Source organism: Marmota monax, unplaced genomic scaffold (assembly GCF_021218885.2).
Source record: "Marmota monax isolate L192 unplaced genomic scaffold, Marmota_monax_Labrador192_F-V1.1 WCK01_AAM20220418_F8-fsc01230, whole genome shotgun sequence".
In the NCBI taxonomy this organism is placed as follows: Eukaryota; Metazoa; Chordata; class Mammalia; order Rodentia; family Sciuridae; genus Marmota; species Marmota monax.
The window spans coordinates 64072-80420 of NW_026693667.1; the positions used below are offsets into that span (position 1 = coordinate 64072).

General features: G+C 30.1%; 1 protein-coding gene across 3 annotated transcripts in view; it reads right to left on the reverse strand.

The window, feature by feature from the left end:
- LOC124103342 (transcription factor RFX3) overlaps positions 1–12485 on the reverse strand; it is a 76545-nt gene extending 64060 nt beyond the window's left edge. Inside the window, exons 1-2 of one of the 3 annotated variants that reach the window (XM_058584186.1) lie at positions 12256–12485; positions 3503–3684 (exon numbers count right to left, since the gene is read on the reverse strand). In XM_058584186.1, the coding sequence (XP_058440169.1) occupies positions 3503–3684; positions 12256–12345 (272 nt within the window). In that variant the 5' untranslated portion in view covers positions 12346–12485. The remainder of the gene's footprint in view (positions 1–3502; positions 3685–12255) is intronic. The other 2 variants (XM_058584187.1, XM_046459919.2) reach the window with 2 other exon arrangements.
- Between the last annotated feature and the right edge of the window lie 3864 nt (positions 12486–16349).

A 16349-nucleotide genomic window follows, 5' to 3' on the forward strand; every position in this document is an offset into this window, starting at 1 on the left:
TTTAGTGAATTTATATCAGTTTTGTAGGCTGAATAAGATATATCACAACAGACATGGGGAAATTTTTCTGTGAAAATGGCAAATGTCCACCTGGAATAAAAATGTCACAATTTCCCCATGTTCATGAGAAAGACCATGTTTGCTATTAGAAATGACAAGTTTTGCTCTGAATGGAATTTGCAAATTCTTGCAAAAATAACATTTTAAATATGTAAATTCTTGCAAAGAGAAAATAGTTTTTCACAAGTCTATATACAGCAAGACATCAGTGCTCTTTCCAATTTTTTCTTTCATTTAGAAAAAGAAATGCAAGAGGAATGTGGATTAAATAGTTTTTATAAAAATAGAGTAGAATTTTACTTCCAAGATTAACATATATTATATGAACACTATACATTTGAAGACATTAAAATCATATTACATAAATAATATTGTTAATTTAAAAAAAAAGTCATTTGAATATATGTACTCTTTCAGCTAAATAAAAATGAAAATTTAATGCCTACAAAGTCTAATCACTTGCAGAAATTAGATCTTGCTCTCCAAAGTCCAAAGACAGAGCTAAAAATACAAACAAGAAATACCACAAACACAATTTGTAGTGTTTTTCATACAAACTGAAGGATAGCAGATAGTATAAGGTAAGGATATAGTATAGGTATGGGTAGAAAGCAAGTAGCATAGGTAGGGGTAAAAGGCATTAATCATGGGGAAAAACTGAAAAGTAAAATGATGTTTCTCTTGAAGTATCTAGTTCTTTTTCAATTTTCTACATATCATCATTTTGCTTGGGTTGGGAGGGAGTGGAAGTTCTTTTTATTCACTGGAAAGGGTTTGGAGAGTGAAGTATATCCATAGTCAGTTTTGCTCAAATTTGATTTGGAGAAGGGATCTAAAAAACAGTACCTTTTATTCACCTTTATTTAAAAATACAGTGATTTCATTTATTTGTTGTTTACTTAGACCCCCAAACTTGAGAAAAGATGTGGTCTGGTTCTAATAATTTCAACAGATAATACTACTGATACATAACATTCCTGGCATAAAGTTCACCTTTTTTTCCTTTTTAAAAATATCTGATTTTGGAGCTGGGGTTGTGGCTCAAAGGTAGAGCACTCACCTCTCACATGTGAGACCCTGGGTTCGATCCTCAGCACCACATAAAAATAAATAAACAAAATAAAGATATTGTGCCCATGTATAACTAAAAAAAATTTTTAAAAAATAGCTGATTTAGTTTGCCTCATGATTTATATTGATTTACTTCTTGGATTAGGAGTAGAAAGTAAATGCCATAGTAGAGTGAATCTTTGGGACTTTACCCTACCACTAATACTGTCAATTTTCCTACATTATAATTCTCTCTCTTTATAACACCTCATTTGTTTAAGCCCATACTCTTGCATAGTATTTATTTTCTCCTCATTCTTCTAGGCTTTGCATTCTAACTCAATTGCAAACACACAACACAATTTTAAAAGGAACAGGAGACATAATTGTTGGGGATTGGGGGAACATTAGAAGTAAAAGCTGAAATATTGTAAAATGTACTTAGAGAACATGGATTCTACTCATTCACAAACCCAAACAACCCCAATTTTATCCCTTTCTATTATTAAAGATGTTTCAAGGTTTGAATGGAGCCTCAAAATAGGACCCATTGAAATCCTTTTCAGTAACAAAAGCAGCACAACAATACAGCTATTAGAATGTTGAATAAAGCCCAGAGTTTCAAAATATTGGCACAGTATATGTAACTACTGAGCTATCAATTCAGAAATAGAGGGTAAGGTCCCCAAATAATGATTTTCCTCATTTTGGTTTTAAAAAAATACTAAAGAAACAAAAAGCTTTTTTCAAGGGAATGAAAACTGGTTCCTTTAGTCTGAAGAGATAATCATGTTCTGTAGTTTAAAATATACTACTATTTTGAAGTATAGATAGAAGAAAATATATTTATGCGAGAACTGAACCTCCAGCAATCTAAAAGCCATACTATTACTTAAAAGTTGTGTACAATGAATCAAAGACCTTTCTGCTGTCATGCATAACTGATTAGAACTAATAAAAAATACATTAAAAAAAAACAACATCATGGAATAATTCAGAATTCTAATGCATAAAGACCTATAAATCTTATAAAACCGACAAAGTGCCAGGGTTCAAGACATACTATCCCAAAATATGTACCTTGGCAGGAGAAAACGGCAGAAACAGGCCATAGAAAGTAGAATGAATTCTCCGTGAAGTGGAACATAAAAACTAGATGACCTTCCCATGAAAATAGGTCATAAGACCCGCTTTGGAATTAATATATAATGAAGTTAATTACTAAGGTACTTTTTATTTTACTAAACTCTTTATTTTGGTAAATTCTTTACCAAAAAAAAAAAAAAAAAAAAAAAAAACTCTGAGGTTATTATTTATAAGTATTTAAAGGTACATCACCTAAAGTTATACAGTGTAGTATCTCTATGTTGAATATTTTTATATAATTTCTGTAAGTTTAAAAAGTCAAAAACACCCAAATATTTCTGCCTAAATATATAAAATATTTGTTTCCATTATGTAGAAATTATGGAAAGACAAAAACAAACTCCACAGTTCTAAGTATTCTTTTCATCATCTTTGATTAGTAAAAATAGTCATTAATTTTCAAATGAAGGAAAACAGAAACTGAAAAGTGCTTCTTTACATTATTGGCTTCTATACAATTGAACTATACCATGTTCTAACTTCTACACATGATAATTTCATGATTAAGAGCAGAAAACACAAATAAATAAAAGGCAAATAAGAGGTAAAATATGATCTATGTCATCACAGAGGACTTCAAATGCCTATATTTTGCAAATTTACCAAATGACTTTTAATTGCTCCTAGCTTCATGAAATGAAGTGAAACCCAGCTTTAATTTTTTCTCTACTCAAATAAGGTTATTATAAAGATAATTAAATATAATTTTGTAAAAATCAGGAGATAGTCTCCTATTTACAATGTCAAACACTAAACCTTCAGTGTTTTTAAAAAAAATAAGTGACACATATTGATTTTTAAAATATCATGTGCAAGCCTTGCATTACCAGTTAATGTTTTTCTTTTTTTCTTTTGGTACCAGGGATGGAACCCAGGGGCACTTAATCACTGAGCTACATTCTCAGCCCATTTAATTTTTTATTTTGAGATAGGGTCTTGCTAAGTTGCTTAGGGCCTCTCTAAATTGCTGAGGCTGGCTTTGAATTTGGTGATCCTCCTACCTCACCCTCCTGAGTCAGTTAATTTCTATGTAGGCTGAAAATCAAATGTTCTCAAAGCTTTGCTCACTCAGTGTTTAGGACAGCATATCATTCTGGCTTGGTAGTATTCAGTGACTTTCCTTTTCTTAATCTATATTTTTCCCTTATGTATTCCTGTAATCAAGTACTTTTTCTCAAACAATTCACAAAACTGCTGTAATTTGAAAAGGGGAAGTAAGTTTATGACTTTATTTTTCAGTACTAACCTAGTGCCCAATCTCCTGGTTCGCAGCCCCATAAAAATTGACCTTATTAGTTTTCCAAAAGAGGCAGCATTGACAGGGTCCAGTTTGTGTTCTTGACAGTGTCGAAGGTAGTGGTTATACAGAGTGCTTCTGGGAAGGTTCACTCCTTCTGCTGTCTCATAATTGTCCAACAGCCACTGGAGCTAGTAGAAATAAGACACAGCAAACAGAGAAGTCATACAGTTTGTAAAATTTCTCCAGTCCACTGCAAACACAATATGCAAAAATACTTGAAAGTTCTTCATTAAATCTAAGAGTAAACTGCTAAAATTCAGAGACTGAAGAGATCCGGCTTTAAAAACCTCCAGAAACAGTGTAAATACCTGAACATCATTTTTCATCTTAGACAATATCCTTTTCTTCACAGAGTCAAGCATATATAGAGACATACTAGTTTTCCCTGTATTACTTGTAATTCTGAAGACAAATATTTCTTCAGAAAATTCAAACAATCTAGTTAATCAGTCATAAATAAAATTTCTAATTGTTATAGAAAAAAAAACACATTACTAAGTCTGCTAGCATGGTACCTAATGTGTGTTTCATGTTGGTTTGTTATAATACATGAACAGCAAACTGCTTTGTATGAGGTTTTATATCAAGAGTCTATTCACGGACTGGGGATGTGGCTCAAGCGGTAGCGCGCTCGCCTGGCATGCGTGCGGCCCGGGTTCGATCCTCAGCACCACATACAAAAAAAGATGTTGTGTCCGCCGAGAACTGAAAAATAAATATTAAAAAATTCTCTCTCTCTCTCTTTTAAAAAAAAAAGAGTCTATTCACTTTTAGAGAATTATAATTTACTTATCTCAAGGTACCTCTAGATAATAAAATAATAACATTGTATAATGGGATGAATTCTGAAAACAGAAAGGACAAAATTCACTCATTCTTTCCCAAAAGGGAAAGAAACTCATGAGACATTGGCAAAGAACTTATATAAAATGAAAAAAATTGGTTTTATAATTATGAGTATTTCTATCTCAATGTGTTTTTTCATAATTTTAGAAGGCACATGACAATGACATGTAGTAAAGCAATATTTTCAACCTATAGTTCACATTATAAAGTTGCATTATCCTGTATTTTTTGAAAAATACCTTTAAAGTACAGAATTTAGAATATAGAATTTTTAGAAAATTTTATCCAGTAACATTTCAACTTCAGCAAAATTAAATTTTTCATTTGTTTATTTACTTTCTTACAAAAGAAGAAGTAAAATAGACTTCAAGAATTTTTCTTAAAGTCATACATTTTCTTGATGCTTGAGCACGGTTTCAAACTCAAGTTTCCTAAATACACTAGAACAACAGTTTCACAAAAGCAGCAAATATTTCATATTACTTGTCTCAAAAAAATTTCCATGACATATATAAGAGGTAAAATAAACAATTAATATTTAAAATGAAATATCATTTAAATTAAAATTATGGAAATAAAATAATTCATTTTATTTATCGCCAGTGACAACCCAAACAATGTGGTAGGCATCCACTGATAAAAAGATGAATTTAATTTCACTTCTTCTGTAGAAATTTAGAGTCAAATGTTATAAATGATGAAATGGACATTTAAATAAGTTAAAGCATTTCTCCATTTTGCTTACATATTTTAAGATCTGTGGTTAAAATGAGAACTTGAACTTTCAGACTTTTAAGAAAAAATTATTTAAAATATGTTCAGTATTGCTTTTAACCATGACAATTAATTGAATTTTTCAGAATCATGTTAATTGCAAATATTGCACTTATGTAATCAAATGTAAGTCATTAAACCCATATTAACTGTTGGCTTAGAAAATGTAGCTACTGAGCTTACAGAGCAGATCACTTTAAAAAATAAAATTTGTATTCTATTCAGAAAGACTTCCAGTTCTCTATGGAACACATATGCATATGAATATGTACACTTAAACATATGTATTAGTTCTGTAATGTATACAACCCTCCAATGTAAAACTCTGAAAAGATTATACAAGATAAATTTTCATGTTTGTACGGACAGAAAAATATTCCAAGTTAAAAAGAATTCTTTTCATATGAATCATCTATAACCATAACATCAACAAATTTTCCAGGGTCATTTAAACATGATTTTTGAGTATTCTAAACAACATATAAAATAGGTTCACTATACATATTCATTTAGTGTAAAAGACCTGAGGTAACCTGATTAGAAGATTAAAGTTATTAAGGCTTGAACCAGAATTCTGTCTATAACAGTGGGCTAGCATGCCTCTTGGTTTTTTGTTTGTTTGTTTTTGTTGTTGTTGTTTTGTTTTTTGTTTTTAAGAGTTTGTTAATTATGAACCCAACTGAGGGAGACTACAAAAAATGAAGTAATACAAACCTGACTCATCTATTTCATCCACATGCTTCATTAAAATGATTAGGACTTGAAAGCATGTTGGTCCTAGAGCAGCCCTACTGAACAATATTGCCTAAAAGTGGTCTAATTTTGTATCCATATACTCCATAGAGCAAGGTGACTGCTTTCTGTTAGTACTCTTAACATATTAAAACATGCAAATACTTTTTTAAAAATAGCAATATTTTTTGACTAAACTAACCAAGTTCCCACATCCAAAAGCATGTGATACACAATCTATGTAAGTTAAAAATGTAAAAATGTAATCATGTTGTCAAAGACACAACAGTATGATTAGGAAAGAGTTAAGAAATCAGAATTCTTTTCCTTGCTAATGAACAGATAGATGACAAATATGTAACCAATCTTAGTTTGAGAGTTTTTTTCAGAAACAGAATAGTTAATTTTACAATATGAATATACTTTTTATAACCAAGTTGTAAAATAACTTAGATTTATAAAAATAGATCTAATGCAAATAATTTTAATTTGATATAAAGTAACAAATTATTTTCTTAAATACAAATAAAAATGTTTCAAACTGTCTTAATTGTATACTAGTCTTCTTGTAACATTTAATTACTTAAAAACAAAGACAAATATCTGAATCAGATCTTATTAATTTCTCATAATCATCATCAGAATTATTTTGCAGATAAAAATTTTTATGAAATTGAAAAAAACAAAATGAATAAGTGAATAATAAAATATTTGAAGAGTATTTCCATAAACTGCTTTTTTCCTTTTAGTTGTAGATGGACACAATACCTTTATTTTATTTGTTTTTATTTTTATGTGGTGCCAGGAATCGAACCCAGTGCCTCACGCATGCTAGGCAAGCTCTCTACTACTGAGCCACAACACCGGCCCCATAAATTGCTTTCTATAAAAGAAGAAACTAGTGCAAACATTAAAGTTCAATATAGAAAATTTTGAGTTCAATGTTTGGTTTCTCTGTGTGTGTGAATATCTGAGTTAATCAGACCAATATTAATCAAATAAAACTTCTCACAGAGACAGTGAGATAATTATAGCAAAAGTTGGCATAAACTACTTAGAAGCCTAAATTATATTATTCATATCTCAAATGAATGACTCAGAGAAAATGAAGCATTCATTGGATTGGCTATGCAGCATTCTGAAATGTTGAAGCAAGTCAAAATATCTGGGGTATTCTGTAAACTGATTGTTCTTACATACCTTATATTCTTAAAAGTTCTTTTCCTAAACAAGTTTTCAAAATCTGAGTTTGATTTATCTATGATAATCTAGACTAGCTGGTATAAAAAGTTTCATGTGAATAGGTATTTTGATGACTATAACTCTAATAGTAGCAAAACTACATTTTTTTTCCTAATCCATTTTTTCAAATGGAAGAATTACATTCCTTGCCAGAAACCTAGAGAGCACTTTGAAGAAGCAGAAAGAGGGCAAGTGGAGATAAACACTCTGCAAGGATCGAGGAGGTTCTTCTGCCGCCCTGTGGGTTCCAGCTAGAAATCCTGCCAACCACTCTTCCAGCTGCTGGGAGAGGAGTAATCTCTTAGAAACTCATTGTGTACACAGAAACTGATTTGGAATTTAACAGATAAGACTTTGAGATATAGTTGGGGATTATAATCTCAATTCTATATACCAGTAATTAACTTTCAGGTTTTGAAAGAGTGATGAAATTAAATAACAAACCTTGAGTATAAAATATAGTATTAGAAGGCATCCCAATAATTTTATATATCTAATAATTATCCCAATAATTCTTATTATTGGAGAAACTTAGCAGTCAAGTTTTTGTGTAAATTTAAATTTAACCTGAAGGCATGTGCTCCACATGCTACCCATGGGAAGTTAATGCCTTTTATATGATACATTGTTCCTGTAGTTTTCTCTTTAACACAATGCATTTGGACCTTAGAATTCAGTGCTTTTAAACATTTAGTAATTTAGAACTAAATGGTTACCATTTCTTTTACTCTTTTGTAAAATGACTTGCAAATGCTTACATTTATGATGTTAAAAGCCCATAAAATATGGAAACTTTTAAACTTTATCTTTAAAATCTGATTATTCTACTAATGAACTAAAATATACTTGTTTTAGGGTAGAAACCAAGAAAATGGGATCTTTCAGCCCTTGCATTAATTTATATTGATCAGGGCATCCTAAAGAAGATGAACAGTTCCTATTTATCCTAAAGGGAAATACTGTTTGACAAATAAAACTAAATAAATATTGCATTACCTATTTAACATCTAAATGTAACATTTGGCATTTTATTCCAAATGGACTTTTTATCCCAGATTATCCATTAGGATTTACTTTAAGTTCAATTCAATGATGAAATGCATCAGAAAGGACTTATTTCCATAACAATTTATATTTACAATACAGCAAAGTCAAGAGATAATAAGTAAAAAACAATGTTTTGCTTTGAACTGAATGTTTTGGTAGCTAAACTCATCAAACTTATGAAATAATTATTTGATAGAATGTGAAAAATATATAAAATAAATGCAGCTTTTAATATGCTTTAAGTGAAATTTTTTAAATATATATCTCAGAACATAATGTGAAAGTTATAAACAATGAATATTTGTGACTTCAAATTTATAATCTATCCTAAATTGGATGCAATATTTCTATTAAATACTAATTTATATTTATTATAAGTTGGAGTATAAAATAAACTTTAGTCTGCAATTTAAAGAGTTATTCTATTTTTATTTAGTCAAATTATATATTATTGGTAGCACTTTCACATACAAAAAAATAGAAATTAATTAGAAATAAAAATATTTAAATAGATATTGTACAAAGAGAATTCTATAAAGCCAAATAAAAAGAACCATTCTAAAATATAAGGAGATAAATGATGTCACTATTAACTGCAACATTTTAAAGGTTGGATTATTTAAAGAAAAAAAAAGTTGTCTACATTTAAACTAAAGACTACGCATAGAAAAATGATAGAGTGACCACATATTTTTCTTTAGTATATCAGAAGAGGCCACCCTCTATCAACAATGCTCACACATATGCTTACTGAAGAACACTTAGAAAACAATGCATATGAGTCTCCAAATAAACATAGGACTAGCAGTCATTCTAGAACACTAAAAGGTAAGATAAGGTCTGCTCCCTTCTATTATTTATAGTATTCATTCATTTGGCAAGTATTTAATGAGCATTCATGATGTCTAGTACTGGTCTAGGTGCACAGTCTGTCTTGGTAGACAAAATATACAAAATCCTTAGTCCCTTAGAACTTTCTCTTGCCAACAAACATTTACTGACATTCTATAAAACACCAGTACTGAAATAACTGCCATCATGTTAATATTGTTAGTAGAATAAGTCACTGCACATAGTACAACTGTACTCATCACATTAGTATACAAAATGAGTAGGTTATATGTGTGTTTTCATCAATGTGATAATAGTATAATATTAAAAACAGATCAGCAGTATAAACACTCAAGAATATGCTAAAAATGGGATATAAAATTTCATGTCCCACCCCTCTCCTAATGTGTGGAAAGAAAGGTGAAAAGCAAAGCAAACTATCAGGATCCACTGAATTTGCTCCTAATAAGAGTCTTCTAATTACTGTGAATAATCAAATGTATAAAGAAAAAAACAGGAAATCCTTTGTACTCCATATCCCAAAATAGAATGAGAAGACTTCTCAGTTCAAGAGTCATGATTCACACTTTTCTTTAGATACTAGTAAATATGGGATACATATTAGTGATAATTTCCTACAAATTTTTTCTTAATAAAATTAATACTTTTTAGAAACTGAGAAATTGAAGACTTCATCATTGTTAAGCTGAACTCATGTCTACCTTAAAGAATCACGCAGACCTCAAATAATTCTATATTATATCCTATTAGTGAAGAATAAAGAACATAGTTTGACATTTAATATATTAACAATATTTTAAAATAATTTTCCAATGAAAAAAATTTCTATTTAACAGAAAAATCACCAAAAAGTTCACAGAATCTAAAACATTCTTTCCAAGGTTAACTAGAAGGCATGCAGATTACTCCAGCTGTTTGGATAAATCTAATAAAAATCAGGAGCATGTTAACTTTCCAAGGACAAAAAGACAACAGGATCTTTTTCTATGTTCAGGGAGAAACTAACTGCATTGGTTAACAAAAGCACTGATCCTGTTTCTACTGTTAACAAACCATCTGTAGAATCCATTTGTATCTCTAAAGACTTAATGATAAATGTGGTTTTGAATGAACTTCACTATACTTCAGAGGTGTGATACAAATGAATCAGGCTACCTAGACAAAGATTATCACTACATTAGTGACACTTGTGCTGGTTCCTTTCTAAATATTGAAATGCCTTGGGCAGTTAAAGTATGGAAGATTTGCCATACTATATAATAAAAAAATATGATGCCATCGATTAAAAAATAGTTGTCTACTGTTTATATGGCTTAATTCACACTTATTAACACAAACTATTAGTTCACAGATTCAACAAGATAAAAATAATTTTTGAAAACTACAATATATTTGAAAAGTCTCAAACAAATTAAAAAATAAACAAAAACATATCTTTATACCTATATTATTATTCATTAAAATACTAATTGAGTTAGGTAATTAAAATTTAGAGTTAAAATTAAGCACATCATATATTTTAATATACTATGTTTCTAATAAAAGCGAAACATCAATTGAATATTAAATAAGCACAACACAACTAGATGTCTAAAAGTTGAAAAAGGAACAACTGGAAACCTCAGGGTTTTTGTTATTTTTTCTAATGTTCTTGGAACATTTCTGACACAAAGAAACAGTTTCATTTCACTTGCCATTTTCTAAAGACAAATACCAGTTGGTTATCATCCCTCCCCTCATATGCACAGCTTACAAGAATATAGTAAATTAGCCTTTAACACAACTACACACTCATCATACTATAGCAGGGATATATTTATAAAATACATAAAAGAGCACAAATTTAGAGAAAGGAGAAAATAATACTTTTTAAACTATTTCAGAAACACCAAAATATATGCTAGAATTTTAAATTTGTAAGTATAATTTTCATCAATATTACAGGCATCTTCCAAGTTGGCTAACTTGTTTTTGTTTGCCAGGAAACTTTCCCTTAAAGAAGAAACCAGACAAAATACTCCATCTAAAAACAAATGTGTTAGAACATAAGGAGGTAGTGTTATTTTGGGAATTTAAAATTTACATGTTTCAAAGTTCAAATACTTAAAAAGCATAACGAAAATATTTTCTGTGAACCAAAGATTTTAGGTTTATTGAAAAAATATTACTTCATGTAGGTGATCCAGATTTTAAACTTTTCAATCACAGCAACAGAAGAATTAAGAAATCATAATAATTTCATCCCTAAATTTAAGAACACATCATCAATTAGAAAGACAAACTGTAATTCTTACTAAAATGTCACTAACATTAATTTAACAGATTTATTGAAAATAGATTTAAATCACAGTTCTATTCACTTTTTTGATGTATTCAGAAATCACCTTTAACAAAGTAATTTTTTAATCAGCATTTTCAAATGGTTTCCCAGCTTCAACAACTGATGAAAATATTTATCATTTCACAAAATTTTCATCATTCTTCTTAACACTTACCAGTATCATAATGATGCTGAATCTGATAATGGTGAAGATTTTTCAAGAATAGAAATGGTAATTCTGTTTCATTATTATTAGCAGTTTATGATTATTATTGTCTTTATTATTATTAGCAACTTTATGGCTTACCCAAAACCCTACTTTTTCTTTTGGCCCATTTTCACTTTTCTTTAATTTTTAGGACCTGAGTCTATCTATGCAGCTGTATTCTATCCACCATAGTTAGTCTTACTGGTAAATAAATCATTTTCAAATAGATAACCACTGGATTTGTCATTAATAATTTTTTATCCACTAAAGACTTTATTAGTCACACAAGCAGACTTGGCTGTTTCTATATCTCTGACAGAGATCTAGATTGCAAGTATTTGCTTCATACTAAATAAATATCAAACTAGAAAACTTTAAACATTTAAAAATAACTATTCATTGATTTTCACAAATAAATGACAGCTTGTTGTTAACTTGAAAGTACTGTATCTGCACCCAAACAGTAGAAAAATCTAATAAAGCTGTCCACCATGGTCTCTACTTTTGTTGAGATATTCCACTGTACAAAATAGCCATTTAATAGTTCAAGGATCATAAAGGGCTGAGAAAGGAAGGTTAAGAAGCAAAATAAGTAAATAAACAAAACAAGCATTTAGAAGCAAGCAACACATGCAGAACAAGCAAGAGATTAGTTTACAAGAAGAAGAGGCAACTTACATGGCTGTTGAGAAGAGAGCTTCTGTGAGTGGACAGACCATCAGACTTTTGCAATCTCAATCGCCATTTCAATCTGATAATAGATGTCATTAAAAAAAGGGCTCAAGACAAGATAGTAATAAAAGGCTGACCAGAGATTTTTGATAGATTCTTTTAAAGTTTAATCCCTTCTTCAATGGTGGCTAATGAATAGCTATCACTAAATGTGTTTTCCCCTTTTCTTCCCCCCACACCCAGAGAATAAAATAAAAATAGGCACATTAATAATAAGCCCTATCACAAAAGTAAATCTTTTTGAACACTGTGTAATTATAATCAGTATGGAGACCTGAGGAGTAGGAACCCCGGTGGATTTTTCTAGCTATGAGAAAACATTCTTGACTCAAAGTTCAAGATGTGGGATAGTAACCACTCTCTAAATAGTCTCCCGCCCAAAGAGTATTTAATATTTGTTCTATTCTGTCATGAAAGAAAAATCATGCAATAGATTCTGAACTTAATATGCATTAGCATTTTAATGCAAATGTACAAAAAAATCCTTACTTGATGTTTGAAAGCTATGAAATCCATATATCCCTCTTTTAGTCTTGTATTAAAATTTGAAAGTAAAGGGTCATACATATGAATGAATATTCATATGTAACTGTGGCCCCTATGTTATATTTTAGGATGTGGTAGTAAGGCAGAAATATTAGAAATGACAGCAGAAATGGAATGTAGAAGAGAAAATAATTCAGAGCCAACAAACAAAAGGGGCAACTACAGAAAATTTTATTCCATGTAATCTTAGCATATTATGAACAACAATAAAATCTTACTCAATTCGTAATTTTACTAAGTAGCAGGGCCAATGATAAATATCACATACTCATGATAACCTCATATTTAATGGTAGCTTATCTTTCAGCTCCTAGTATTATTATTGCACATTCTGTTAATAAACAGTTTTGAAATGCTCTGTGGTTTTTGGGTTATACTATCAATATTAGCATTGCATTTATGTTTTAAAATTGCATTATGCAATTTAAGAGAAAATATATATTATTACTTTTGAAAATCTGATCACATCATCAATTTAGTATAAGCAGTTATAAAAATATTTAATGCTTTAATATATAGTTAACTTTCTGACACTTTACTTTGGCTATGGAAATTAATAATGTCTTAAAATTTTAACATACTGCCCCTCCCAAAGAAAAATGATAGAAGATAACTGTTATCTATAACAGTCTTTTTTTTTAAATTTTTTTACCAAGTTTCCATTTTCTTTATCATACAACACATTATAGATAGAACATTCAGTATCAATTATATCAACATGAAATCTAATTTTCTTATAAACAACTTGGGAATTAATAGCTTTAATTTTATTTTATATTACTTTCCCACATTGCGAGTTCTTCCCTATACTAAAATGTAATATGGAGCAGAATATTATAAGAATTTATAGAAAATATTCTTAAAATGAATATTAAATTAATTCATAAAACTATATAATACAATTTATTCTATTAACTTTTCTTTTTGAGATCACAAAACTATATAGACTGGTTCTAAAACATTCTCTCTGCCAGATAAGAAAATAATATAGTTTATCATTATACTTGAAAAATAAACAGAAGAAAGTGATATTGCATAAGTGAAAAAAGATGCACTTTAGAGCAATGCAACTGAAATGAGTTAATAAACACTTTGCCAAAATCTTAAAGTGTAAAACTAAAGAACTTTGACATGACATCTCTTAGCAGCAATCAATAAGTGCTCTTGCTTTAAAAACATCTGAAAAGATTCGTGTGACTAGAAATCACTTCTAAGAAGAACTGAATCAAACTGCAATTTGCTAAAATGCCTACATTTTCTTTAAAGTTTGAGTGTGGAAATTTTGAGATAAGATTTCAGTCTAATAAATAAAAATACAATGATCTGTAGCCTGTGACTTATAGGTTTAAATGAAAAGTAAAAATTATCGGAACTATAATAGCTGAACAACACTCAGGAAGATGTTCATGATCTGGGTTTGTAAAGCAGCAAGTTTAAGTTGGATAAACCATCACTTTCTTATCTTAGAAGATCTGAACACATCTTTTTCTTAGAGGTCTGCTTGTATTTTAAAGTTGGTACTGTGATGGTCCCAGATTTCTATTTGATTCCCTGGAAGGTGTGGTTGTTAGGAAATGATCCTCTCATTTCTGGCCAGTTTTCATTTTTGTCTTATATGTATTTACTCATTTACATACTTGGGATTAAACCCAGGGCCTTCCACTGGACTATATCCTCAGCACTTCTGGACAGTTTTTAAAGAGTTTTGAGGGAGGCTGTTAAGGAGTATAGAGACATGGGTCAAATTGGATTCCCCAGCAGTGGACTGACTTTCTAGAATGCCTTGGACCTTCAGACTTTTGGTTCTTTTTTGTCCCTTTGAACAATCAGAATATTTTTTCACCTCTACCTGGTAAGAATTTCTGAGAAAGGCACACAAACACACACACACACACACACACAAAAAAAAAAAACAACGTATTTATCATATTCATTTTTTTAAAGTTGAAGAGAAATTTAATCTCATGAAAGGATCATATAGCTTTGACTACATTTTTTAAAGGACGAGATCTATTTATAAGTGATTATGTACCTAACATATATAAAATAGTGTACAGGGGACCAGGATAAAAAAAAGTCTCATAATGTATAGGATATTATGATGTAGTGAGAGAGATAGGTTAGGTAGTCATATATATGAATAAATGCACAACTATGAAAACAAAGCTATATATAACAAAAATAAAAGTGTAATTTATAAAGGTAAATGAAAATGAAAACAACGTTCTCTAAGTTTTAGTGGGGAAGGGGGCTTTTGGCCTCCTTCTGAGAAAGTGTTAAAAAAATATGTAACTTCTCCTTTAAAAAAAATGTATTTAAGAACACCTACAAAATTTACCATCATTTTCTCAATGATTATAGACTCTACGAAGTCAGTACTCATACATAAAAAGATGGAGGTTCTAGTTGAAAAGAGTGGGGCAAAGGGTTTTCTAGGGAGAAGAATAGGGTTAGTAAAGTCAAGAGGCAAGAAAGCCCAGGGCATGTATTTGAGAAATGTCAAGGAACCTAGTTTTTAGGGTATGTCTCCCTCTCACACAGAGTAATGGTGTAAGTGAGACTGAAGAAAGAGTTTGGAATTAGCTACTGATATATAGCAGTCAGAGAAAAAGCAATGTCATTAAGGCTTTGAGGGAAGTGTGTGAATATTTGAGAAATGTTGGTTTTCAGATAAAGCCATAAAATGGGTTTTTCTAGGTAAAATGGATTGTGCTGCTAGTAAGGGGTGAAATGTGTCCTATTTGTGTTTATGGACTAAAAAGAAGTTTTAAGGGACAAAAGCATGAGAAGAGATTATCCCCCATAGGAATACATTATGACAGTAGAGGGAAAGTAAGGGTGAGAGGTTAGAGAAATAATGTAAAAACAGGGAAGAAAAGTAATGTTGAGGCAACTTTTTTATATTGTTAGCTTATGGAGAGTTAAACAGCTCTCTTACCACAAATGGATTATGGATGTTATTCCTACCAATTATCCCATATATATATATATATATATTTTTTTTTTGGTCATAGATTCATTGGGTAAGATCTATGTATATGGGTAGGAGTTAGAGGAAGAGAGGGATGGAGTACAAATTAACTAAACAAGCTATGTTAGTGGATTAGAATAAATGTCCACCAGACTCATTAAGGATAAAGTTAATTCATTTATATTTCATTATTGTGGATTAGATATTTGAGCAAATATTTATTCAACTCTTGGGAGTTGACCAATATAAAAAAATATAGCACACTTCAGTATCTGACACTTAAAATACTGAGTTCAAAGCAAACTGGTGAAGATTATGTACTTTCAATTCTCACTATTCTCATATATTATCTGAGAAAATGTTTCTAATCTTAATGAAAATACTGTATAACTGCTGCTTCATGAAATGAAAATTATTAAATAGCTAGATTACCAGGTGGCTAGAATTTAAAAGTGTTTCAAGTTCAAGGAATTTGTAGGGTTTTTTTAAGTAAAAGAATAAAATTAAATACCAATCCCTCCAG